The sequence below is a fragment of the Meles meles genome, chromosome 3 (assembly GCF_922984935.1).
Source record: "Meles meles chromosome 3, mMelMel3.1 paternal haplotype, whole genome shotgun sequence".
NCBI lineage: Eukaryota > Metazoa > Chordata > Mammalia > Carnivora > Mustelidae > Meles > Meles meles.
The window spans coordinates 51,388,015-51,415,957 of NC_060068.1; the positions used below are offsets into that span (position 1 = coordinate 51,388,015).

A 27,943-nucleotide genomic window follows, 5' to 3' on the forward strand; every position below is an offset into this window, starting at 1 on the left:
ATATGTTTGGTTTGATCAGTTTTGACAAGTGTTTACATCCCTGTAATCACCACCAAAAAAAAGATATAAACTTTTTCCATTAATTCAGAGAGTTCCTTCATGCCCCCTTCCAATCATTTCCTGCCCCAAGTGCTCCAAAAAAGAAAGACATTCTTACTTCATCATTTCTATCATAACAGATAAGTTTAGCTACTCTTAGGCTTCATGAAATAAAATCCAACAATATTTACTCTTCGGTGCCAGGCTTTTTTTTTTTTTGCTTAATGTGTTCATTAGATTCGTCCATATTACTACGTATTTCAGTAATTCATTCTTTTTCATTGCTGGGCAGTATTCCACTGTATGAATATGCTACATTTTTTCATCTATTATCTTGTGGATGGACATCTGAACTGTTTCCAGTTGGAAATTACCATGAAAGACTCTGCTATGAAAAGATTTAAACAAGTCTTTCTGTGAGCATGTTTTCATTTATCTTAGGTAAATTCCTAGCAGGGGGCTCCTAGGTCTCATTATGTATGTTTTACTTTGGAAAACGCTGGGGGCTTTTCAGAAAGCAACTGTCCCATTTTACTTTCCCACTAGCAACATGAGAGTTCCAGTTGCTGCACATTCTTGTCAACTCTTGGTGCTGTCATGCTTTGTGATTTTAGCCATTCTAAAGGGTCTGGGATAGAATCTTGCAGTAGTTTTAATTTGGATCTCCTTGATGACCAGACATTAATCAGCCTGAGCAAACACCTTCCTCTACTGCTGCAGCCTCATAAACTTCTTCCAGGTGTCTGAACATGCCAAGCTCTTGCTAATCCCTGGCCCATAATCACAATTCTCCTCTCATAACCTGGAATTCCTTCCCCACCCCTACCTGACTGGCTAATTCTAAACCCCTTTCAGGTTTCAGCCTGAATACCACCTGCTTCAGGAAGCCTTCAAAGCACCCTTCTTACTTCCATAGAAGGAAACACTTTATTGTGATACTATGTTTAATTACATGTCTTCCCTGTTCTGCCTTGAAGACTGGAATCAGGTCTGTCTTACTCACCTCCTATATCCCCGGAACCTCGCACAGTAAATGTTGTTGAATAAATGATGTGGAGTAAATAAGGGAAAGCTTTGGAAATCAGATACTCTTTCAACTGAGTCTTGAAAAATGAGTAAGACTGAGATTATCCAGTGCACAAAAGGAAAAAAAAAATCTAAGCTTCAACTCATGGCCAAAGTCTTAAACAAGAAATAATAGCATGTGTCTGAGGACACCCCCGTGGCTCAGCAGGGCTAAGAGTAGAATGGGAGGCAGGAAGTGATCAGAGATAAGGGTGGACAAGCAGGGAAGAATCAGAGCAAGAGCCAGTGTGTGCCAGGCAAAAGAGATGGGTCTGTACCTTTTGACACTGAAGTGTCAATGAAGCATTTTAAAGCCAAGAAGTGACATGGACAGAATGATATATTAAAAACCTAACTCTGTTGGAGAAATGGAGGATACCTGGAAGAGACAGAGCTAGAAACAGGAAGACCAGCTGGCGGTTTTCATAACAGCAGGAAACAAAGAGTAATGGGGATGGAGCTGGGGTTCACAGCACAGAAATACTTAAAAAGGCATAACTAACAAGGCTTAGGGGACTGAATGGATGTGGCCTGAACGGCAGATGGAAAGACAGAACACACAATGCTTAATGACACTGGTTCTGGGGCAAGGCTTCCTGGCTCTCGTGTCCTACTTATTGGCTGGAGGATCCTAGGGGTGTTCCTTTACACGCCTGCCTCAGTTTCCTTATAAGGAAACTTAACTCATCTGAACTCATAAGAAAGCTATAGGATGGAATGAATAAATTTGTGTAAGAGCTTACACCATGCCTGGTATACGTTAAGCACGTAGGAAGTGTTAGCTGTTACTATTACCACTAAATAGGGAAAAAAGAAGTTGAGGTTGGAGCTTTAGATCTGGAAACAGCCCTGACACCTAGTAATTACAACAACAGGGTGGATGTGCCTGCAGGATGAAGAGAAGAAGCAAAAGGTATGACCCCACGGGCGAGTAAGGGACGCGGAGGAAGGAGCAGAGGAGGAAATTGAGGGGATGAAAAAGGAATGCTCAGCAGTGCAGGGAGAGACCCAGGAGAGAAAGAGCTCTGGGTCACAGAAGACAAAGGCGGAAAGAATTTCAAGGACAGTGCAGTGGAATGGTCAGGGTTGACGCTGCAAAGAAAGCCTTCAGGGGGACCAAGGAAACAACCAGCGGACAGAGCAGCGAGAAGTCCCTCAGGGCTTTTGCCAGTATCCACAGTGTAAACAGAAGCGGGCAGCTGAAATGACGGAGGACGAGGCAGAAGCTACCAGAGCTGCCTCCTGGGAACTAAACTGGGAGTGGAGGAGCTGGGGGTGGACCTTAGACTTTTTCAAATACTGATCCGCTGCTGCTTCAACTTAGAACCCAAATTATTTTAGACACCGTGAATTGCTTTGATTCCTTTGATGAAATGCTATGTATCTTTAGGCTCTAAAATCAATCCTAATCTGCAATTTACTCTGAACATCACAAGACACGCTGTAACTTCTCATTGCTCTGCAAATTTTACAGCAGGCTTCGGTCAAATACGGTAAAGTTTGACCTGTATAAAATGTATAATAAATTAACCTGTATGGGAACTTTAAAGGTACATTTTTATATATGAAACTTGAAATGTACATCAATAAGTTTGGATTTGTATTATTTAAGAAGGTGATCTCAAACATTTGTCTGATTTCAATAAGCAAATAGATAGTTAAGAAAACAGTACAAGATTCACTTAAATATAAACCTAGGAAAAAAGATGGAAGGGATTGGTAGAAAGATGAAAATTTTTCCATTCTTGGGACACCTGGATGGCTCCGTTAGTTAAGAGTCTGCCTTCGGCTCAGTTCACGATCCTGGGGTCCTGGGATTGACTCCTGCATCAGGATCCCTGCTCAACAGGAAGTCTGCTTCTCCTCCCTCTCTGCTCCTACCCCACCCCCCAGCTAGTGCTCTCTCTCTCTCATGCATACACTCTCTCTCAAATAAATAATCTTAAAGAAAAAAAAAAAAGATTTTGCATTCTTGGCAAAGCAATGAAACCCAGCACTGTGGTGAAGATAAAATATTTTCATTAACCGTAAAGTCAATAACCATTCTCTTTGATACCTTTCCTCCCCACACACATGTGAAGCCTTATTTCATACCAAAATGTCCACATGGAAGTTGGTCAAGACTTCGGTGAACACATAAACTGTTCTAGATTCCAACAACTCATTGGGCTTCTTCACTGAACACCAGTCTCGAAAGCAAGAGCACGTGCACTGTTAAAAACCTGTCTCAGTGTCTCAGAGCCCAGAGGAAAAATAAGCATGTAATATGCTGGGCGCTAGTCAAGGAAATGCTAAGGCTAATGTTTCAGCTGTTTGGTTCTGAATAAGGATTCACATTTTGATGTATTATAAACATCATGCAGTATTTAACTGCATTTAGCCGGAAAATATTCAAATATGAAGCCTAAAAAGTATGTTAACATCCTAGTCATTTTCAAAAAATAAAACAAGCATAGACAGAAAATGTGCTGATTATTTAATGGGAGGCAGTTTCTTTTAAATCTACTGGATATGTGTTACAAGTAGGCACCATGACTATAATTGATTAAATTACTTTGAATCACAAAAAGTAAAAATAAAAAAGCTAGATGTTGTTTGCATGGATCTCCCTTTAGTTAACTAGGTTCTCATTTTTAAAAGCTTATATAGCTGAATACTGCTGCCACAGGGGGTGAGAATCAAACAAGTCACTGCTAGAATAGATTATGGGGATCATTTGAGTTATGTTTCTGTTAAGTTCCCACAATCAATTGGTATTCTTCAGGGACAATAAAAGCTTACATGGAACTCTGCTGGAATTAACAGGTTCTGTTCTGCAACAGCTAGCTGGCAAATTTAGGTACAGACATATAATCCATAGACTCATCTTCAAAAAGGAAAAAAGCCATTGCATAAGCATTATACTAGCAGTCAAAAAAAACATTCTATCAGTAACACCACTTAGTACAAGCTGAGAATTTTAAATCCTGAGAGCACACCTATACATCTATTAACTTTTCTCCAAAACATATATTTAGGCAAGAAATACTAAGAATGTTATGTTTCAGTAAGTAGGGGAAAATATGCTATCACCCCTAGTTCCGCAAACAAATGTAGTAAGTGAATAAAAGTGAATGATTATACCAAGAAGAGAGAAAACTTGGACAAAGCTTGATCAGAAACAAAACTCATTTGCCCTAATGCTGCCATAAAACAATGTTTTCTTTGGGCTACCTGGGTGGCCCAATTGATTAATTATCTGACTTTGGTTCAGATGATCTCGGGGTCCTAGGATTGAGCCCCATGTCAGGTTCCCCTCTCAGCAGGAGGGATCTGCTTGTCCCTCTCCCTCTGCCCCTCCCTCCACTTGTGCTGTCTCTGTCTCTCTCTCAAATAAATAAAATCTTTAAAAAACCGAAAAGAACAAACAAACAAAAACAGTATTTTCTTCAAGTAAAATGGTATCATCAAGATCAGGCCTATATTTCAGAATATTTCCCATTGCCAAAATAGCATCTGTCAAAAAAGTTTAAGACAATGAATTAGCATTACATTCTAATTTGCTTTCCCACTCCCAACATCTTACCATTTTCTATCCTTAATCTTAGGTTGACTCCCATGAAATTGATATTTTGTACATCAAAAATTGGTGAAATACTGGCAATTTCATATACCTCAACCTAAGTAAAATGGCTAACAGTGTAGAAAGAGAGAGACATGCACCAAGCTAGACTAAGGAGAAGGGGACTATCCTCATGTCATAAATTGGTGGCATTTCTGGCAGATACCGCGCAGATGAAACTAAAACTATTCAAGTACTGACTTGCCTTTGCCCTACAAGAAAAATCAACATGGAGTCACAAATCATAAAGAGAAAGGACTCAGAGAGATTTGGGCAACAGCCCCTCATCTGGAGGTCCAAGGACTGAAGCAAAGCTGTATCTTGGGACAGACACTAACCACTATCTCCATACTTCAGCCTGAGGGCTCTTGGAGAGTCCCATCCTACAGAGAAGCCGCTCCACCCCAAGGTCCTTACTGCCACAGAAGGCGGCTCCCTAATGCAGCCATGCTGGGAGGAATCAAGCATGGCCTCACTTTACGAAAAGCAGCAGGCAGCAAGCCCAGTTTCCTACAGAGGTAGCTGGACTCTTTCCTGTGCTCTCGTGAAGCAGGACCTTCAGACAGGCCAAAGCTCTTATTTGGCTTACTTGTCACAAAACAAAGAGCTGAGTGGAGAAAGCTAATCCTGGCCTCTGCAGCCTCACCCAGCAGAGAGCAAACACTTCATAAATCTCCCCATCTTCCCACAGCCCCAGGTCCCCTCTTCCCCTCAGTCACTCCTATTCAGGACAGGGACATCTTCTCCAGCTGCTGGGTCTCTGATGACCATGCAGTCTTTCAGAATCCAGCTCTCCAACAAAGGATCTGAGGGGAAATACATCAGCTAGCTTTCTTGTTTGCCAACAACACCTGCCAACCGTGGAGAAGAAAGGCACTGGGAGACTCTGCTGGGCACACGGAACGGAGGATGGCAAGTCCAGGCTTAACGATGGGCTGGAAACAGGGATCACAGGCCATGCTACAGGGATCACAGCGACCAGGACAGGAAGAGTCTTGTGAATGTACCAGGACTGTGAGGGATGACCTACAACCTTCCCTCTGCATCTGCCTCTCCTGCTTCCATCTGTCCACCCTCGTTTCACTCAGAGGCTTACTAATGACTGAGAATGCTAGGCAGTAATATACGGATTAGCTGAGCTCAGGCCATAGCTGGCCTGTCTGACCTGAGGCAGGAAGATGGAGGATCTGACGTGGCTGAGAGACCATTTCCCAAAAGGAAATGGGGGAATGGCCGCTGGCCTCTCAATATTAACTAACACCCATAACAAGGAAACAAAGTATTTAGTTAGAACAGGAAGGAATTGAGGCCAGTTACACTCCCTGTTTTGGGACAAATTCCAGGTATATATACATCTGTTATTGTTCAAGGATGAATAAAAAGGGGGAAAATGCTTGGACTTATAGGGTGCAACATAAAGAATGCAGAACCGAGGGCTAAAAAACAAGCAAACAAAAATAGTTAAAACCATGCTTTCAAAGGCAGAAAAGCCTTTCATAGCCCAGAGAACTGAATCTGAGGTGGGGGAGAAAAAGAACCCTTAATAAAAATCTCCCAAACACAGTAAATATAACAAAGAAATAAAAAATACATGTGCAAAGGAAAGACTCAATAACCAGAAAATTCAATCCTCAAAGAAAATAAAAACAGTGCATAGTAAAAGCAGAACACATTAGTCAGAGATACGTTTGAACTGACAGACAGAAAATTGAGTAACAAGTTATATCTAGATACGTGGTCGAAATTTAGAATTTTATGGATAAAATTTTAAAAATCCTAAAAATGTCTGAGCGGGAGGTGGAGGGGAAGGTTATCTTCACTGAAGCAACATATTAAAAAGTTTTTTTAAGAAAGCAAGCATATATTTTATAGTTAAATTCTTTATTAAAAGATGAAGACTCGGGGTGCCTGGGTGGCTCAGTGGGTTAGGCCTCTGCCTTCGGCTCAGGTCATGATCCCAGGGTCCTGGGATAGAGCCCCGCATCGCATCCGGCTCTCTGCTTGGTGGGGAGCCTGCTTCCCCCTCTCTCTGCCTACTTATGATCTCTCTCGCTCTCTCTCAATCTGTGTCAAATAAATAAATAAAATCGTTAAAAATAAATAAATAAATAAAAGATGAAGACTCTCTGGATGACTTTGGAACTAAAATCTATATTGAGTGTCCAAGAGTAAGGCTCAAAGTGACAAAAGTTAAAATAAGAAGAACTTTTAATATTTATTAAGAACTTCAAATACACCAGGCATTGGGCTAAGCATTTATTTGTATTCATTCAATCCTCATAAAAACCAAATAAAATAGGTCCCAATATTATCCCCACTTGACAAACGAAAAAAAACAAGGCACAGAGAGATTAGGTAATTTGCCCAAAGTTCACACAGTAGACAGGAGTTGTCAGAATTTGAACCCAGGAAACCTGGTTCCAGGGCTCAGCCATTTGAACAGCTGTTCTAAATGAATTCTCTTTAATATAAAAAGGACAGCAGAAATCAGGCAAACCCCAACAAACTACAAGTGAGTGGTAGTAATAGTAATTTTAGTTATTAAAAAGAGAAAAGATAGTTATTTGTTAATGGTGAGAGTTAGAATTCATGATCAAAAAAAGAAATACTCAGCCCAAGAGGGTCCAAACCTTATAGCCCCATTGTAGATGTTCAAGAAACAGTTGACGAATGAACGACAGAATGAGCTAATAAGCCAAGATCGGGCATGAACCCTTATGTACTGAATTTTAAAAATAGTAAAATCCCTAAAAATAAAAGGAAGTCAAGAGGGGAACAGGGACAAAAAATAGGTACAGTCACTTCTGCTATAAATGCTTGCTTCAAAAGCAAAAATTTACTCCAAAGGGAATGATTATATTAGGGAGCAAATTTTGTATTGCTTAAGTGAAATTTTGTCCTTGAGAAACAGTAAGTGAAGAAGGCAGAAAACTGCACCCAGCTGAACCAGCCACAAAGGGACACATAAGACACACACACACACACACACACACACACACACACACACCCCTCCAAGGTCTACCAGCTACCTCAGTTCACTGCCTGTGTTCATGACCATCCACATATGCCAAACAACTTCCTGTCAAATTTCAGATAACTCACTTCCTACTACTTTGCACTAACTCACAATCTGTACCCCTTCTGACACCCAGATCTACAAGCAAATTTCAGGTCTTTTATTGTAGCATTTACGTATTTCTAACCACCTAACATATGTAAAACTCTACCAGCATCTTTGTTATGTTCGCATCTCGTGTGTGTGTGTGTGTGTGTGTGTGTGTGTGTGTGTGTGTGTATCACTAGCAAAGTTTATGAATTCTATGCCCTGTCAAGAAAAAAAAAAGGTCTGATGGATAATGATCGAAAACCAATTCTCCCCAAATTATCTTTAAATGTTTGTGTCAACTTCCATCAAAATCCTTTTCTTTTATGATACGGTAGGAAGAATTTAACAAATTAATTTTAAAGCTCTTTGGGAAAATTAAGTGGCCATTCATTAAAGGAATTTTTCAGTAAAGAAAGACAAAGGGAGATTTAAACTGTCTGTTAATGAAACAGATCTTAAAGCCACAACAATTAGAATCAAGCAGAAAAGTCCATGAAAGAGGTCAGAAAACCCAGAAATCAATGCATATTTAAATACAATAAAGACCAGTGCTTCAAATCAGTAGGGAAAAAAATGGACAATTTACATCTTAGAGCAGCAGCAGAGCACAGCCTGGGAGGGAATGGCCTGTGGGGCTGGACAGGCTGCCCGGATGACACACCAGCCAGGCGCGTCCCAGCTGGGTGACCCCAGACGACCAGTGTCTTTATCTGTGAAACGAGGACAGTCATTGTACCTACTTCACAGGACTGCTGCGAGGATTATCAGTTATCATTTGTGAAGTGCTCAGAACAGCCACTAAAACAGTAAGTGCTATATAAGTGATATTAAATAAATAAAAGAAAGCAGTTTATGCTATGATAATCCTTAACCTCTTGGGAACAGAGGGGAGGGAGACATGGGGAACAGAATCTGCCATCATACCACATTAAAAAGATAAATTTCAGCATCTTAAAAACTGAATGATAAATTAAACTGGGGAGGGGGAAGGACTGTTTATTTGATCTTTAGATTGGGAAAGACCTTTTAAAATAGGACAGTAAAGCATTAAGAAAACATTAATATGTTCGATTACATAAGAATTTTTAAGTCTGTATATCCAACACTAATAAGTAAGAAAATAACTTGAGGGAAAATAAGGGTTGATGTACATGCATATAAACTTACAAATGGGTAAGAAAAAGTATACTGTGGAGCAATTCACAAAAAACTCAGCCTGTATATATGCGAAAATATGCAACATTATCAGTAATCAAAAATTCAAATTAAAATATTTCAACCATCAAATTGGTCAAAGTTTAAACAAAAATTATATTGGAGGCCAACTAGGCAGAGACATTGGTACAATTCTATACGGAAGATAGAAGAATACTCTGAAACAATCTTTCCAGGGGTCATTTTGATTATACGCTTCAAAAGTCGTTTAAAATATTAAGCACCTTTGACCTAGTAATTCAATTTCTGGGACAAAGGTGGAACATAGGGTTTCAATAGCAAAGTTTCAAGTCACTTTTTCAGAGATGAAACAAGGGAAAAAGGATGTCAAGAAGTATTTTAAGTTTCAGATAATAAGGCTAAAAATTTTTACCTTCTAAAAATTCAACAATTCAGTGTATAATTAATGTTTAATATTACCAAATTGCAAAAACACAAAACAAAAAACAAAAAAGTTTTAAAACAAACCTTTTAATAGCATCCTTCTTCGGTTTATCTATAGTATCCCACCACTTTGAAAGGTAAGAAATCTCAGACCATATAAATTTTCTTCGTGAGTCTTCTTTCAGCTTGATGACCATGTTATTAAAAATATACTGAGTCATCTCTCTAAAGTAGTCATCAAAAGTCTTCAACCAACCTAAATCAAGACACAAATATACAACAAAGGTCTGATTCATACGTCTGATTTCAACTCAGTCACATTCCATTGCATCACCTTTGGATGCCCTTAGATATTTCATTCATATGAAGACACATTTAAAAATTTCAGAAATGTTTCAAGTAGTGAAATTCCATTTCAACGGACACAAAACTCAAAAAGTCACTGATGAGAAGCATACTCTGAAAACTGCAAAATTCAGATAGAAATGAGAAAATGACCTGAGGACAAAAAGTATTTATTTACGCTTAATAATTATGGTTTCAAATTCAATTACTTTTATCTATCTCTAATTTAAGGAATTTGCTTTAATTTTAAAAATCTGAACAGCACTAACAAGCTGGTACTACTCATAATGTGGGATGAAAACTGTATCCTTTCATACGACATCTGAAATTTCCTACCCATTTTAGTAAGTTAAATTAAGAAAAAGAAAATCACAAGAAAAAACTGTATCTAAAAGCTAGAAGCAAAGTAGTAAAGTAATTAAGAGCCCTATTATGAATACAGAGAAGTAGAATTCTGCCAAGAACGGGCATTAGTTTCCAAAGGCTGTAAATTACTCCATTTTTTTTGAAGCACAAACTGACACCCATCAAACACCACAAGTGTATACATGTACGTCAGGTCTTTTTCAAAAGGAAATTGCAGATACTGAGGACTCAGTTCTTGGACTTTTCTCAAATATCCTGGAAATTTTATCTAAAGATATTTGCAATTTCACTATAAAGAAACATCATTTTATAAGATTTTATTTATTTGCCAGAGAGAGAGAGAGAGAGAGAAGAGACCACAAGCAGGGGAAGCGGCAGGCAGAGAGAGAAGCAGACTCTCTGCAGAACAGGGAGCCCGATGTGGGGCTTGACTCCAGGACCCTGGGAGCAGGACCCCAGTCAAAGACAGACACTTAACTGTCTGAGCCCCCAGGTGCCCCATTACCATAAAGAAACATTTTTAACAAGACCCATACATCCAAGCATAGCCCTGCCTGTCTGAGCGTTAAAGCAACATGATGAGCGGCTGAGGCAAAATCATGCCCAGCTGTCTACTGGCCAAAGAGACCCTTCAGAGAACAACCTCTTATCTCTGAAATCTTACAGAGGTAGGAGTTTCTATACATCTAGGCTAAATGACTTCTTTATTTTTTCCAAAGCTCAAACATGTGGGACGACTAAAATATTAAGGGGTCAATGGGTTACTTCATTTTGTCTATAATTAATATCTAAAATATACTATATATATATATACTATATATATAATATATATACTGGAAAAATATTAAAATCTGCTAGGACAGAGAAGACAATAAACGATTTTGACAATGAGCTTCTGAAAAGGGCACTGCCACTATGACTATATTTCTACTATATTTCTCCCTTTTAACTAAAATCTACTCATTCAATACATAGCTATTTAGTGAGCATGTACAAAGTGACAGGTTTGAAGCTAGAAGCCAAAGAGGAATGCAATGTAAAATATTCTTTATAGGACTTTCTTGATCTGGGACACTTTTAAGTACTTTTAAAGTCACCAAAGAAATACTACGTGGCTAATTCAACTTTTCTGTGTTCAAACAAAAAGCTTGTACATACAGAAAATTCAAAGATAGCTCACTAAATAGTGGTTTGCAAAGAATTCCATTTTGCTTGGCTAAGGTACAAACCTGGATTCCTGCCCCAGAGCTCAAAGCCAAGATCTACATCTGGATTCCCAAAGAAAAGCAAAGAATATCCAACCTACCCCTAGAATGCTCTAACTCACTGCTGAGCACACCATGTCAACATCTAAGACCAAAAAAAAAAAAAAATCAAGTGCTCAGACCTGAGCCCAGGATATAACACAGGACTTCATAAATACTAGTTACTATTATTTTATCATCTTCATCAGTCTTTAATTGCCCCTTCCCCATCTCTACAACCAAAACAGGTAAATTTTGAAGAGTACACACTAACTTAAAATATTTAAATCAACTGTTCCACATCTTAAACATATTGGTGACTCAAAACTTTGGTTTACAAAGAATTCATTCTATGGCCCTGTTATGGGCTGAATTATGTCCCCTCAAAATTCCTCTGTTGAAATCCTAAACCTCTGTACCTCAGAATGCAACTATATCTGGAGAAAGGGTCTTTCAAGAGGTGATTAAGGTATAATAAGGTCATGAGGGTGGGTCCTGATCCAATATGTCGTTCCAAGAAAAAGCAATTAGGACACAGATGCACACAGAGGGAAGACCAGAGGAAGACAGAGGGCTATCTGCAAACCAATACAAGAGGCCTTCGGAAGAAACCAACACTGCTAACACCTTGATTTTGGACTTCCAGCTTCCAGAACCATAAGGAAATAAATTTCTGTCACTTAAGCCACCCAGTCTGTAGTACTTTGGGATGGTAGTCTCCGCAAACTAACTTAGCCCTAGGACAAATCAGTGTTGTTACCAACCACAAAACAAAGATTACAATGTGGAATTTCTTTTACCAAGTACCATCGTGATATGTAACACATATCTACCTACATGTTGCACGACTCAGCTAAAATCATATGTATGTAACATCTACTTCTGCACCACGCTATTATTATATAGGTGCAGTAAGGACCATGTAAAGTCTTGAAATGGCTCCGTGAAAATTACTGTCTTTGAGACATCACACATAACTTTGACCTGAATTTCAACAAAGGTCAAAGCTAAGCCCTAATTATTTGGCTATTAACTCAATAAAAGAACTATGAACAACAGAAGGACTCCAAAATTAATTTAATAATAAAACTCTGGTAATTTAGCATAGAAAGCAAATTTAGACGAAATCGTCTTTATGAAGATGAATAAGTAACAGGGTTTTTTTTTTCTTTTTTAAGTACAATTACTTGTTTTCATCGGTTATAATTTATTAGCTAAGACCCTTTCAAAGAATAGTATATCATAGGAGTCTTCATAAAGAAATCAGTGACTGATTAATCCATTTTGCCTTCAACACTTCATTTGCCCTTCAACAATCACACAGAAAATATGTCAAAGATATTTACATGAGCCAAAATACATGCTCAGAGATGTCAACTTAAAAGCCTTCCATAAAACTCATCTATAATAGATACTAATATCACTACAATATAGCACAATTAATGAAGAATGAACTAAAAGATAGCCTCTTGCAGCTTTCAATATTGAGTAATATAACAGTAAATTGGCTTTTATTGCTCTTATACAATAGAGTAATCAAGTATTCCCTTCTACACTGAATTGGCTCTTTCTTTTCCTCAATTACTGTAAAACTACAATTGTATATTAACATGAGACCAATCAGAAAGATAGTATTTTATGAAAAGTTGTATGGGACAATTTTCTGTGACATAAAATTATATTCCTACTCTGGATTTAATAATCTTAGGACATTCAGTAGCAAACTGATTTACTTAAGTGGTCAATTCACAGCCTTTTTCTTTCCCTTGAATACACTTGGAAATTGAACCAGGGTTAGAATAGCACGAAGAATACCTTTCCATTTCCTCTTTTTCCCCTCTAACAACACTCTAACCCATAAAACAGCTAATCACCATTTTTTAGTACGTGGGGAAATATCTGAAATGAAGAATACATAATTAGAAGTTCTGTAAGGCAGGCATAACTCCAAATTCACTATCACTATTTTATCATAAAAAAGTTCTAAAATATAAAGCCTAATAAAGTTGACAACTTTACTGCTTATTTTTAATGCGTATGGACAATTAAACACCTTGTAGTTGTTCACTGACAAAACCAATTTTTTAAAATTTGACTCCTGATCTAGCTTCAAAGTCCAAAGACTTTTTGTGGGGCTCTCATCCTCAGAAGGAACACTCAGTTTTATCTGGTTCAAGGGCATACAGAGCACCCATTTAAGACCTGGGCAAGGGGATCCCTTCCTGAGCCCTGGACACTTGAGGGATGGTCCCATTCTTCCTTTGACCACACTCCTTTCACACAGTAAATTCCCAAAGCAAAGAACCTCCCCACACAGAGCCTGCTCTGCCCTGCCCTCTCGAGTACCAAGGCCCAGAAATCTGTGTTCAACGGCCCCAAGACAGTTTCTAGAGCCCACCAGGGGCCTTCAATAGGACAGTCAGCCTATAGGTGGTAACCTCCCTAGCCTGAGCAATGGGCAGGACAGATATAGTTTGCAGAGGTATGGAAGAGTCCTGGGGTGTGTGCAAGCAGGTTTAGGACAGGACCATTTCTGGGAGATGGGACTGGGCTACCAGAAGCTGGCTCTTTCCACACACACCAACACATTTCAGTGGAGAACTGGAGCCTGACGCATCTCCACCCACACCCGGCCTTCCTGATAACGGTTCTGTTTCTCAAGGCAGGAGGAAAAGACCTATTTTTATTTAGCAACGTATCAATGTGATTTATGACTTTTAAATGTTTATACAAAGGGTCTGAGGGCCTCCAGGTATATCTGCCCCAATTCCTACAAATTTAAGAACCTATAACCTGAACTTCAAAGCAGTCAATTCTCATGAAGCCAGCACCTGATATGAAGCTTACACTGTCAAGAATTCAGTAAGTATGTGATAGATGAATGAAATGTATGGCCAAAAGGATGGGGGGGAGGGGAAGGTATATGAAGTAGAAATGTAAGTTTATTCCTACAACTAGAAATGAAACCAAAAGGAAAAGACATGGCACACATACACAATTAGCTCTAAAGCATTCATTGTCCGTTCTGATGCTAACCCAATAATCTTTGGCCATTGTCTTTTAAGGCTGTATTTTATATTTAGAAAAAGCTATGTCAGCCCTAAGACGATTTAAAACACACATCCCAAAGAGGGCATGCCTCTCAAATCAGTGCTACACTGTTGTGATTTTAACTGCTACGATGATTTTTTTTAATGACTATATTTATTCTACTCAAAGTTAAATAGGTAACAACTGTTAAGAAAATGTAAGAAATTTTGAATCAAAAATAATTATATCCAGATAATAAACACATAAAAACTACAACTGAAGCTTCAGATTACTTCTGTTTTAACAGGATATTTGCAAATTTGAAAATAAGTACAAATATTCATAAAATAGGAAAGCTTCTTTATTCAGTAATTATATTGTCTACCAATATATGATCAACAGGTTTTTTTCATCACTTGTCAAACCCTTCCACAGTCGACTGCAATAGCCAGTCTTACACTTAAGGCATCACATACCATCTTAGTTGGTATTATTGTATCTGCTTTAATCAAATCTAATGATTAATTTTAATTCCAACCTTTCTATTATAAGTTAAGCTTGTCTCCACCCTCCCCCCACCCAACAGACTGTGAAAGAGCTTAAATCAATGTCCTGTTCCAGATTATTCATTCAAACACATTCACACCTCTAAGAAGGCAAAGCAATAAAGTTAATCAGTGAAAAGAGATTCCATAGTGAAAATATGAACAAAATGCTGTGGGAATAAAGAAGTGGTGAATTACTACCATAAGGACAGAAGAGATTCTTAGAATAGTCATCATCTGGCTGGAGGAAAAAGGTGGTAGTTTCCAAATAGAAGGAAGAGCATATGGAAAAGACACTAAGCTACAAAGGTCTGTGTCAATTTCAGGGAGCAGAAGGCAGGCGGGTATGGCTGCATGGAAGCTTACACGGTGGGAGTATGGAGAGAAATAAAAATAGAAGTGGGGGTCAAATCACTGAAAATCCTCTAAACCATTCTTGAATCTTGCTGAAATTTTAGGAGGAAGGAAGTTAGGGTTTTTTGAACTGTGCTTTCAAAAATGAGTATACTAGGTGTATACTCATATACTATACGCTATATATATTCTCTCTATATACATATATAGTATATTATATATACTATATACTATACATGAATGAAGATGGTAAAGTAAAAAACAAACAGGAAATGAGGCCACTGCAAAAATTCTGCTAGAAAACATTCATGAGGCCAAGGAGGTAAAATGAAGAGAATATGCTGACAGACGCTCCCGAGAGGGAGGAGAGAGAGACTCGAGGACGAAATTGAGGTTTTCCAGAGACCTGTGAGTCTTTCAAAACCTAGAGGCCTGCTGAATCCTGTATATGTTTCTGAACTCGGGTTTCCAAAATCACCTCACCTTTTTTCCAGGTGACTCAGTGTCATCTAATAGTTTTCAAAGCGTATCAGCTTCACTTCCACTAAGTTGTTTGAGATACAGCACTTTTTGAACCCATGTAAGATGTCCTCACTGGAAATTCTATCCCACACCACAGGAGCCGTTTGCATTACTGTTAGGAAAGCCGGGGTTTTGTTCATCCTACAGCTGTATGTATAATGCCCAATTGTCACTCCTTACTATATTGCTTTTCGAAATGCCCTTTAAAAGACCTGTGTACCTCGATATTTGACTCCTGCATTATGAGATCAACCACCACAAAAATTTCTAAATCTGGGCTAAAGTTACTTCCCTCCCTTGTTAAGGACTCCATCCATGAGCATCAGTTCACAGGACACGCCAGGCCCTAATACGTCCTCCCCAAACAGAGCTTAGTGGTTTGAAAAAAAATGAAAAGTGTCTACAATATGAGAGACACCGTTAGAAGCAAAAGTGAAAGTGACTTCCTTCAAGGAGTTACTCTTAGGATATAAGGCTAGTTAGCCTTACGATCAGGCAAACACAGGGCAAATTATCAGTTTCTAAAAGAAACCATTTAAAAGCTGGAAAATAACTGCTTCTAAATGACTTGCTAATTGTAAAATATGCAGCAATGAGGAAAACCACTCACCATCTCATGTACTCAAGTACTATTTGAGGACAGGGACATCCATTTTAATAAGGATAGACCAGAAGGAAAAAGGACGGGAAACAGTTCATTGATACTACTTCTGCGAGATAGTTCATAAAATGTTTTATATGACTAATCATACTAAAGTGGATGATATCTGATGTGGAAACATTTAAAAGATCATCTTCTTGGAAGCTCTGCCTGTGGTTTCATAAGTATTACCTTCAATAAAAGAGTCAATATTAAATAATGTTTACAAGTCCTGAGTCCAGAGCTGGACAGCTTGGGTTCAAGCCCAGCCCTGCCACCAACACATTATTTGGACTCTCTTCTGCCTCAGTTTTCTCATCTGTGAAATAAGGGTAATAAAGGGACTTTTGCCGTAAAGTTGCTGAGAGCAGAACTGGATTTAATATGTGTATAGAACAGGGCCTGAAACACAGAAAATTCCCAAAAGTACTAACAATTATTTGTATAACTGGCGCATTGGTGAGCTCTGAAGACCCAGACTTGAAAGACAGACAAAAGTAACCAAATTGGGAGAATAAGGACCTGTTTGATAACCACCACATCTCTAGGTGCTACTTGATCTATATGTTCTAGGGAATGTAGTCAGAGCCACAACAATCAGCCTTTTCCCTCTGAAAAGGAACCTCAATATACCAATCTAGAGATTGCTTAAAAAGATAATTCTAAAGAGCTGTGTAAACATTTAACTCTTAATGCCAACATTTTCTTAATTAAGATTGCCAGATAAAATATAGGATGCCAAGTTAAATTTGAATTTCAGATAAATAATGAACAAATATTTACTATGTGTTCCATATGATATTTGGAACACATAATACACTAAAAAAATTGTTTACTGGAAATGTAGGCTTAACTTACTTTTTTTTTTTTTTTTTTAAGTTAAATCTGGCAACCCAAAGACCTCCTGGGTGGCTCAGTCAGTTGAGCACCCGACTCTTGGTTTCAACTCAGGTCATCTCAGTCTCCTGAGATCAAGCCTGGAGTGAGGATCCATGCTCAGCGGGGAGTCTCTCTCCTTCTGCCCCTTCCCTGCTTGAGCATTCTCTAAAATAAATAAATAAAATCTAAAAAAAAAAAAAAATCTGGCAACTCTATTAACAACCCAAGTTTTAGATAAATGTGCCAAATTAGTTAATCCCCATAAAACAAGAAAATCAACTAAAGAAAGTATCTGGAGAAGCAGCATGGTAAAGAGAAAGAACAGAGATCTCAGAATCAGGCAAATCTGAGCTTTAAGTCGCCACCCTGTGCCAATTTATAACTGATGGATCTCAAAGACATTAGTATACCTACTTTAGCTTCACTGTCCTCACCTGGTAAATAGGGTTTAATTTACTAGTTTTGAGGGTTGCAGAATGGATTACATGAAGCAACACACAGTTGACACTCCCCTAATACAAGACAGGCAATAACTATCAGCCCTTACTCAGTTCTACCCCATACTATCTTAGCTCCAGAAACTCAAATTTCCCATCACAGTAGCCAAAACCGAAGAACTCAGTTTAACCCTCGACTACTGAACAGAACAAAGTGCCCCCCCAAACTGTGCCCACGAACAAACCTCCCCTCTCCTGACCATCTTCTTCCACTCAGCAGGTTCCTTTGGCAGCAGGACTTGCAAGTCTCCCCTGTTTTCACCCACCTGCGTGATACCTAACTAGGGCTGCCCGGAACTCTTTTCTTCTGACTGTGCTGAACAATATATGAACAGGAAAACCTTTCAAATGACTTCACACTGTGACTTCCTCACGTTTTTGGTCTTTCTTGTTTTTTAAGAATAAGGGCACATAGGGGCACCTGAGTAGCTCAGATGGCTAAATGTGACTCTTGATTTTGGCTTAGGTCGTGATCTTGGGGTCATGAGACTGAGCCCCACGTCTGGCTCTGCACTCAGTAGGGAGACTGCTTGGATTCTCTCTCCCTCTCCCCTGCTTTCTCTCTCTCTAAAATAAATAAATCTTTAAAAAGAAAAAAAAAGAAGAAGGGCACATAAACACATTTCAAATTATCATATAATGCTAAAAGCAAAATTGTTTTCTTAATTTTCAAAAAAAAGTGAAAAACCCTACTCACTCATTTGAATCAACAAAAACTCTAGAAGGACTGCAAATGCGCAAAATAAAATGATTTTCCACTGTGGCTCCTGTGCCTAGGTCTCTCTCCTATTTGGAGTCATACCACATGGGGGATTATTTTCTAATGTTCATTTTACAAATTGCTTAACTAACAATATGCTGTCCAACTTTCCATTTAGTATACCTTATCGGCTCTCTACACACTGTGATTTCTTTGAAGGAAAATTAACTAAATATTTCAGCAGTTTAAGTAGTGGGAAGGAAAGAATTAAGATTGTAGATACAAAGGTGCTGTAATTGTGTTTTAATCAGCTTATTAAATATAACATGAACATGTATCAATCAACTAACATTTAATTTCATGGTCTATGATTCAAAACTTTTCAAAAGCGTAACAGTACAAAGTTATCAGCATTTACTTAACAATTCCTTTCCAATTTTGTTTTAACTCATGTAAGCCACATAAAATACTGTATGACAATTGTTACATGTCCTCATGGACTGGAAGAAGTCATGATTCGGAATTAAAATACAAACATAATTTGAAATTTATCTGTCTTGTGAGATATCAGAACTTGATCCAAAAAGAAAAATACCAACATAAATAAAAACACAGCAACGTAATTCTTAAAGTTAGGGAACGCAATAGAGGAGTCTTTTGAAAGCCTATTTCCAAACACTCCTATCCCAATAGACAAAACTCCATGGACGAAACAAGCCACAGAGCTAAAGCTTGTTTTAAACTGTTGCTGCAGAAAATGTAAACAGATCTCTCTAAATCTCATTCAGAAAGTAAACCGCCTAACTGCACATTCATTTAGGAGTATTATACGAAGATTTCCCATTACAAAGTCACATTTTGACTTGGAATGTTTGTGCACACACTTATCTCTTTTCTTCCACTGAAAGAGGGGTTTCTTCATGATTCGAATCATTTAGTTCTTCACAGAATAATTTAGTTTACCTCAACTCTACTTTTGTGAAGGAGCAATGAAAATTATGAAGAAAAGCCAGCGGGTTCTGTTCTCCAGCATTTCGCTTGATAGCAGAAATCGCTTTCGCTTTAAAAGGTCTGTGTCTGGGGGCGCCTGGGTGGCTCAGCGGGTTAAAGCCTCTGCCTTCGGCTCAGGTCATGATCCCAGGGTCCTGGTATTGAGCCCCACATCCTGCTCTCTGCTCCGCAGGGAGCCTGCTTCCTCCTCTCTCTCTGCCTGCCTCTCTGCCTACTTGTGATTTCTCTCTGTCAAATAAATAAAATATTAAAAAAAAAAAAAAAAAAGTCTGTGTCTGGCCATTATTTTTCCCTCAAGTGGTGGAGGGCCTGAGGGTAGGGGTCATTAACATCTTTTACTAAGACAAAAAGACTCAACTGTGGTTGCTAAGATACCAACAGACAGAGTCACCTATAGCAGTGAGGACCACTGACTAGAGAGCCTCCCTCGGGAACAACACACTAACTACTGCTGGAACACTGAGACACAAAATCTCAAAGGCACAAGCAATCCCGCCCTTGAAGAGCTTTATATCATCTGCTGTTTGTATTTAAAATTCCAAAAAACATTTTAAATATATATATATATATATATTTTTTTTTTTTTTTAAGGAAGAGAAATAGGACAACAGGAAAGAGAGATGGAGGGAAGGAAACTAAAGAAAAGTGTATGTCAAGGTCCAATGTTTCATCTTAGTCTGCAGGGCCACATTCCCTGGTTCATTAGCTTATTTAACTAAGTCAGTATCATGTGCTGGTTACTCTTCTGGGCATTAGCGATGTGCTGGTTATAAGACAAAGGCTCAGCCCTCACTGAGCTTACACTCGTGCGGAGACGAAGAAGTGCTGTAAGTGTTGACGATCTCTGACTGTGCAAATGGGGCCAAGTGTATGAAGTTCAAGGAGCTTCAGGGGGGCACAGAGACAGGTCGAGAAGGCCTTGTCTATATTTAGCGATTATTATATGCCAAATGTGGTGCTAGGCAATGACGGGAGGCACATGTGCTCTGTCTCTCAAGTGTACTCAGGTGGGAGATCCCAGGGAAACTAATGAGGAATTTTTTGGTGCCACTTACTGGCCCCGGAAGCTTGACGAGCTGGTGATGTCTTCGTCATGAATAATGGCACTCACCTTCAAGGGTTATGGTGAGCATTCCATGTTCATAAAACATTTGGCACACTGCCTGGTGAACTACAAATTTTTATTACTATAGTTTAGTGTGCGTGTTATAGAATTTCAAAAAATGAGATTGGTGGAAATTGAGGATGGCATAAAAGGGGAGGAGATAATAAAAGTCTTTAAAAAATCTAAAAGGGAGGAGAAATGGGTTTACCTGAGAACCTGCAAGACATACTGCCAAGTGTATTTATAAGAAACTGAATACAGTGGAATCCCATCACCCACCTAATTAAGTGACAAGAACTAAACTGTGTATGGCCAGCAGAAAAGAAAGGAGAGAACAGTTTAAATACTAGAGGGGCTCTGCCATCATTACACTCAATAAGGGAATATTTTAGAGTGAATGAGATTTACAGAGAAAATCGTCTGTAGTTCTACAGGCAAACTCAGATCCCATGTGTGATGTGTGAGCACCTCACCCACTGTAAGTCTAGATATAAACAAAGATCTATTTTTCAGCACACATACCCAAAATGCAGATATACTCTTTAATCTGGCATACAAGTAAATAGCAAAAGGAATTTTAACTGCATGTGATCACCTTTTGTATGTACTTGATAACTATCGCTTGAAGATAATATTCTACCCATATGATCTACATTTGACAGACACTCAATCGTGCCCAAAGGACTTGGGGCCAGTATACAGCAGAGCCAGGATGCCTGCCTCATTCTGCCTGGCTCTAGATCCCTGCAGTCTTTCCATGATGCCCAGCCATCGGAGTCTGGATTTGAAGGGACAGGCTAACATTAAGGGAGAATATGACACAAGACATTTAAGAGGAATGGTTAATAAGACTGATAGGCATTTCTAAGAAAAGATAAAGATATTAAGATATTAAGTCCAAGGACAGAGAAACCAAAGTCAGGAGTATGACATGTGATCACTACAAATTCCAGGATAATACTGATTGTACATATTTTAAACCTCCGTGCATATTACATATTGAAGTTTTATGGAAATTCAAACATTTCAGCATCCAAACTGTCTCCAAGTACCTTTCACATCCAAAAGCAGCACACACGTGTATGCACATACACACACATACAACTTTACCAAATCATGTGTCCAGACCTAAAGTAACAAGTTCTACTGTCTTAGAAACAAAAAGGAACATATGCCAATAAACCAGTGGGAAGGGATATAAGTCAGGGATAAATGAATGTTGGGAGTAAAGAAAAAGCTTTCAAAGTACTAGATGAATAAATGGTGCCTCTGAAAGTAATGATGAAATGGAGAAATTGAGAAAAATAACAAACAGAAGTGTTAAGTCAGTCCTCAAAGGAAGTCTTTTGAAGTATATGCCCCCAAAAGTCTGGCAACCGAATTCAAGAAGTATTTACTCGGTGCCCGTGTACTCGCACTAATAGATCTATACACTGAGTCATGTTTCCCATTGTAATTTTAGTAATTTTCCCTTACGTTGCTGGAAAAAGTCTCCAATAAATAAATAAATAACAAAAGCTGTCATATGAAATAATAACAAAAATGATAATGACAGAAGTTCCTGGAGCCATGTGTCAGGCTTCTTCCTCATCCTATGAAGTAGGTACTTTATCCTGATTCTACTGGGGAAAAAATACTTACTTTCATATTCAGTAACTTGCCTAAAGTTGTCTCACACCATGGGCTTGGGACTCCACACTCAGGTCCACCTGACCAAGACTCTTAACCACTTCACATTGTTTCTCCATTTTAAAGATTCAAACGTTCCCACGAGAATTCTGCATTTTTTAGTGCAGCGTTTATGAACATGAAGTAATTTCCCCATGCAGTATTTTATAAGAAGTAACTATAATGAACAGTCAGCACTTGAAGTGAGTGCAACTTTTCATTCCCAAAACGAAGATCTTCTTGTGCTTATTACCATTTCACATTGTACAAGTACTATCCATGAATGGCACGTAAATTGACAAAAATAAAAACTCAAAATACAATGACATATTTAAAAAATCTGTTACTGTAATAAGTCAACGAATGTCTCAAACATTTGAGAAATTGGATCTACCAGATTCTCATTAAAATACTCTGTGTGGACAGGGGCTTAATAACCTGTAGTGTTTTATTTTACCTGGGTCATTATGGGAATGAGGCACCACAAAGACTTGAAGGGGCTTAGAGTCCCATTCATTAAATGAATAGCTAATGTCAAATCCTTGTTTCCAAACTCCACCATCTGGATTGTCAAAAGGAATTAGACTGTAAACATCCAACATCTAAAAATACAAAAGACAAAATAAAGGGGAAAAAAAAGTAAGTTTAACCATGCATTACCATTTTTAATTTGAACTTACTGTTGGAAAATATTTGCTCAGAGCTATTCACTGTTGTACTCTGTATGTATTTTACTAGATAAAGCTATTTCTGTGTACATTAACTAAAGAGTTTAAGGCAGAAAACATTTAATTACCATTCAAATTCTTAAAATGCTACTGTTACTTAACTATCCTGATAAATAAGCCCCTCCCCCATCTGCTTCTAATTAAAAATAAGTTCATTCAATTACTTCTTGCCCTGCTTGACTTCTAATACAATCTAATAGAAACTGATAGGAACTAAACTGCAAAGAAAAAATAAGTTTTTTTTTTAGCAAAGAAAAAATTTCTGATGAAATGCAATTATGACCAAATATTTCAGCATTTTCACACACAATACCGATAATTATTTTTTATTTCAAGTTGTCCTTTTTTTACAATTAATTGCATATATTTTAAAATCTGTACCTGAATGGAAATGCATCTACAGCTATTCCTTCACTTAGCACATATTATTTACTGTCTTCATTCTAAAAATAAAACTACAACTGAGTCAATGAGGCATAATCATGTGAAATTTGAAATTTTTAAATGTTCAAATGTTGCCTACCATTTCCAATGTAATAATAGTCCTAGGTAATAACCTATTTGGATACAAAGGAAAAAATACTACAGGAAAAAAAGGAAACCTAAAAACTTGTATTTTTCATCCCCTCTATAGGAGAGAGAACACAAATGTCTTTGGTAAAATTTAAATTATGTAAAATCATTTTATATTTTAAAATATTTAAGCAGGCTACAAAAAAATTTAAAGATACCAAGCCATTATGTAAGAAATGAATACAAAGTATTTTAAGGCAACAACATCTCACTTCACAATGTATGAATTTATTTAATAAATAAAATAAAATGCTCCCAAGGAACAGTCGATAAATTTTCAGGAACCAGCTGGAAAGGAGGATGTGTTAGCAGTCTCTGTTACTCCTTCTTTTCCTAGCCATGCCCTTGCTCTGTCCCACACACTGCCTCACTCTGCCCACCTTCTGGGGTTGTTCAGCAACATGGCTGATTCTGTCCAGCCCAGATTTAACAGCCCCCTCCTTTTTTTGTTGTTTTCCTTTAAAACGTACTTGTTTAAAATCTTTACAAGGCCAAGACTCACAAAAACAGATATACCCTCACAACACAGTGTGTGAACTTGGCCACACACTAGTTGATAAGATTATAAGCACAAGGCCTGGCCAACTCTGTCCCCAGCTGTTGGCCTGTGAGCCATGACTTCAAGATCCTATCATGTTCTCTGTCCCCAGAAATTAGTGGAAACATCTACTCTGAAGCGAGGCCAGAGCCAACCCATTTGTCCAACTGTAAAATATTTGCTCTTTATGGCCTTGTCACCCAATTCCAGCTGCAGGTCTAAGGTACAAGTTAAACACAGCTCTGTGCTAACTGGCAGAACAGAGCATATTTGACCTTAAATTTAAGAAAAGCAGAAGTCCTTTCTTATCCTAGATTACAACTCCTCTACCCTCTAGAAAGGTGCTATCCAAGAGAAACAGAATCCAAGCCAAAAACCTTAATTTTAAATTTCCTAGTAAAATGAAATAAGTGAAATTAATTTTTATGATATATTTTATTCAACCCAATATATTCATAATATTATCTCCACATATATATAAAATGAAACAAAGTATCTTGCATTTGTTTTCACAGTAAGTCTTTAACATTAGAGCACATCTCAATTCAAACTAGCCACATTTCAAGTGTTCAGCAGCCACATGTGGACAATGACTTTCATACTGAACAGCTCAGCTCTAGAGTATTTCCCTTCCCTCTCTCACAAAGAGATATTCACCAGAAGGTATCTAACCCTACACTGTGTGAAACCTATAATGTGTAACAGATATATAGTAAGAATAGGGCTTTTCTTATATTCTTTATAGGAAGATAAGAGAATCTCTTTAGCCAAATTTAAACCACTAAAGGTCTTCATCTACTAGATCACATAAGACCTAAAAAGCATACAAAAAGGCCATAATCATAAAGTATACAATAATAAAAAAAAATTGGGGAAGCATAGAATTATAGAATTTTATCACTACAAAGAACTTTAATGATCATGTGACTAATCAATTTACTTTACAAAAACAGAAACTGGAATCCAGAGAGTTTAAGTAACTTACTAAGTTAAAACAGACACCAGATCAAAAAAGAAAGAAAAGCAAGAAAAACTCAATGATCATTAACAAATGCATACATTACCTGCACATCTGAATTCTGACTTCCACTCTGCAAAGCGAATGAACAGTCTTCGGGGTCCACTACAAGGGACAATTGTTTTGATGGCAGAAGAGGTGAGCCAGCACCTTGGCTGAAATTGCCTTGTGAACTTTTTGGACCATCCTCCACAGACTCACTCAAATTGATGACCGAGTCTCTAATATTTGAGATGATCTCATTATTCTCAGCTAGCAAACGTTCCAAATGGTCTATTTTTTCTTGCAACATTGAGAGCTGGCCCTACAATAAAAAAGAAAAAGGCAGCTATATGAAACTCTAATATAGCTCTGCTGAGGCACACACATTTTTTTTTTTAAATTATGTGCCTGCCCAAGAGGGCAGCCACTCACCCTTTACTTTCCACTTTTATAAGTGGGATCACAAAAAGCGTGAACAGCTGGCTGTGTTGAAACACCAATTTACAGCAGAAAATCTCCATGGCTGCAATCTTTGTTTAATCGCATTTTAAAATGTGCAACAGAGAGACCAAAAATATTTGGGGATTTATTTCCTATTGCCCCAAACCCAGTCCTAAAAGATTGTTGAGTTCTCTATAATAGCTAAGTACAACATATTATGTTCAGGTATGAAATTTTAAATTTCAGATAACTGATACTAGTTACTTGAAAGGGTCAAAAAGTACGAACCTGAAAAAAATCATTCCATTCTAGTAACCCTAGCAGACAATCCTAAATAAGAAGTATCATCTAGAGGAAGATCAATTAACCAACTTGAATTAGCTATATGCATGAAGAGTAACCACGCTAGAGGTCATGTAGACTGCTTTTCCTACATTGTGTGACTTTAAGGTTTTTTATTGTTTTTATTTTTCTTTTTTAAAGATTTTATTTATTTTAGAAAGTGAGAGACAGAACACAAGTGGAGGGGGAGGGGCAGAGGGAGAAGTAGGCTCCCCACTGAGCAGGAGCCCTGATGTGGGTCTTGATCCCAGGACTCTGGGATCACAACGTGGGCCGAAGACAGACACTTAGCCAAGTGTGCCACCCAGCACCCTGAATTTAAGGTTTTTTCATTGATCCTCACATTTCATTAAGAGGTTTGTCATCTTTATAACATAAACCTTGTTGTAGAGAATAATATTTCAGCTTATGAGAGCAAGGACACTCTTTGTCTTCTCCACTCCTATATCTTGGGCCTTAAATATATGGTAGATACTTAAATATTTGTCCCATGGCCTTTATATTTCTGGAACTCCACAATCAATCTTTAGTGAATACCCACTGTACCAGGCATAATGCTACATGCTGGGAAGACAGATATACATAAGATATGGGTCCGTACCTGAACAAAGAAAGTGACAGCCTACCCAAAAAGTCTACACTGGGGTTTAATAAAATAACTACACGTACAGTGAGCAAATAACTCTGGACACCCAAAAACAAAAGTTCTATCTCCAGTAAAAAAACAGGAAGTCAGAAAGAAGGAAGAAGAAAATAACAGGAGGACAGTAAGAAAGAGGAAGGGAAAAGAGAAAACACTTAAATGTCCAAAGGTAAAGAACTGGTCAAATGGTACATCTATATCATGGAAATGCTTTCAGTCACAGAAAATTTAGAAATATAAATTCCTTAAAAACAGAAATATGTGGGAAGGTATTTCAGGAGGTACAGTGGAGAAAACATTCAAAAACATGCACAAAATAATTGGAATTTGATACCATCCTTTTTGAAAAAAAAATATGAAAGACCATAATCAAGATGGTAAAAACTGGTTATGGGTATTTATATTCTTCTTTAGCCTGTTATGAATAGCTGCTGACTTTGTGATAGGGAAGCCAGGAGAAAACATGATTCTACTTCTGGGTTAGAGTCCAGTTCAACAAAGGGGAGGGGACGGGTCAGCAGACTGGTGTCTACTAAGGGAAGGCCACTGGAGCAAACTGTGTGAAACTGACAGAAGTCTGAAGGGACTAGAGAAAATATTTTGGAATGAGAAAAGAAATATCCAAAATTAGAAGCAAGTCAGCAGCCCATTATCTTTGTGGGGAGGAGGGACGTGGAAGAGAAGATGACACTGGGGACAAATATCCAAAGCGAGAAACAAGAAACATTAAGACAGCCTCCACAGACCTGAAAGATGCTCCCCCACCCTACTTAGAGACATGTGACAGAAATAGCTCTATATGTCAAAACTGTAGTCCTATAAGCCAACTGTCTCCTCTGGGGTGGCATGCTCTGTCTCTAAGAGGTAAAGCTCTGAAGCCTGTTCTCCAGCCTATTATACAGAAGCCGGAAGTGCAAGGTTTTAACACAGAACTCATCCTGTAAGATAAGCCCCATTTCCTCTAGTGAAAAGCAAGAGGGAGAACATGCATCAGCTCATGACTAAAAATGGCAAAGCAAAGGAAACAGGATGGATCAGTGCAACACCAGTTCAGGGCTCAAAGAGAAGCTGGGTTAACCATGGAGACTTTGGGTCAGCAAAGCTAGTGAGCACTATCATACTACAAACCCTTCTTTATCAGCAGACCTCGATGCTGGTTGAGCGATTCTCAGCAGAACGGCCAAAGGCAGTCCCCTTGGCATAACCCGAAGCTCACCCAAAGAAGCTCAAAATACGTGAGAGTCCATACAGATTTTCCTAACTAATCCATACAGATTTTCCTAAACAGACATGCTATCAAAGACTGCCTGAAATAAGGGGAAAAACTTTTCTTGCTTATTTTCAAAACACGGAGACTACAGC

The 27,943-nt window shown here is 38.2% G+C and overlaps 1 protein-coding gene across 3 annotated transcripts in view; it reads right to left on the bottom strand.

Moving 5' to 3' along the window:
- The window catches only part of MAN2A1 (mannosidase alpha class 2A member 1), a 172,199-nt gene that overhangs the window by 121,884 nt on the left and 22,372 nt on the right, over positions 1-27,943 (bottom strand). For all 3 annotated transcript variants that reach the window (XM_045998993.1, XM_045998994.1, XM_045998992.1), the window contains exons 2-4: positions 25,220-25,477; positions 22,774-22,918; positions 9,495-9,666 (exon numbers count right to left, since the gene is read on the bottom strand). In XM_045998993.1, coding sequence (XP_045854949.1) covers positions 9,495-9,666; positions 22,774-22,918; positions 25,220-25,477 — 575 coding nt within the window. The remainder of the gene's footprint in view (positions 1-9,494; positions 9,667-22,773; positions 22,919-25,219; positions 25,478-27,943) is intronic.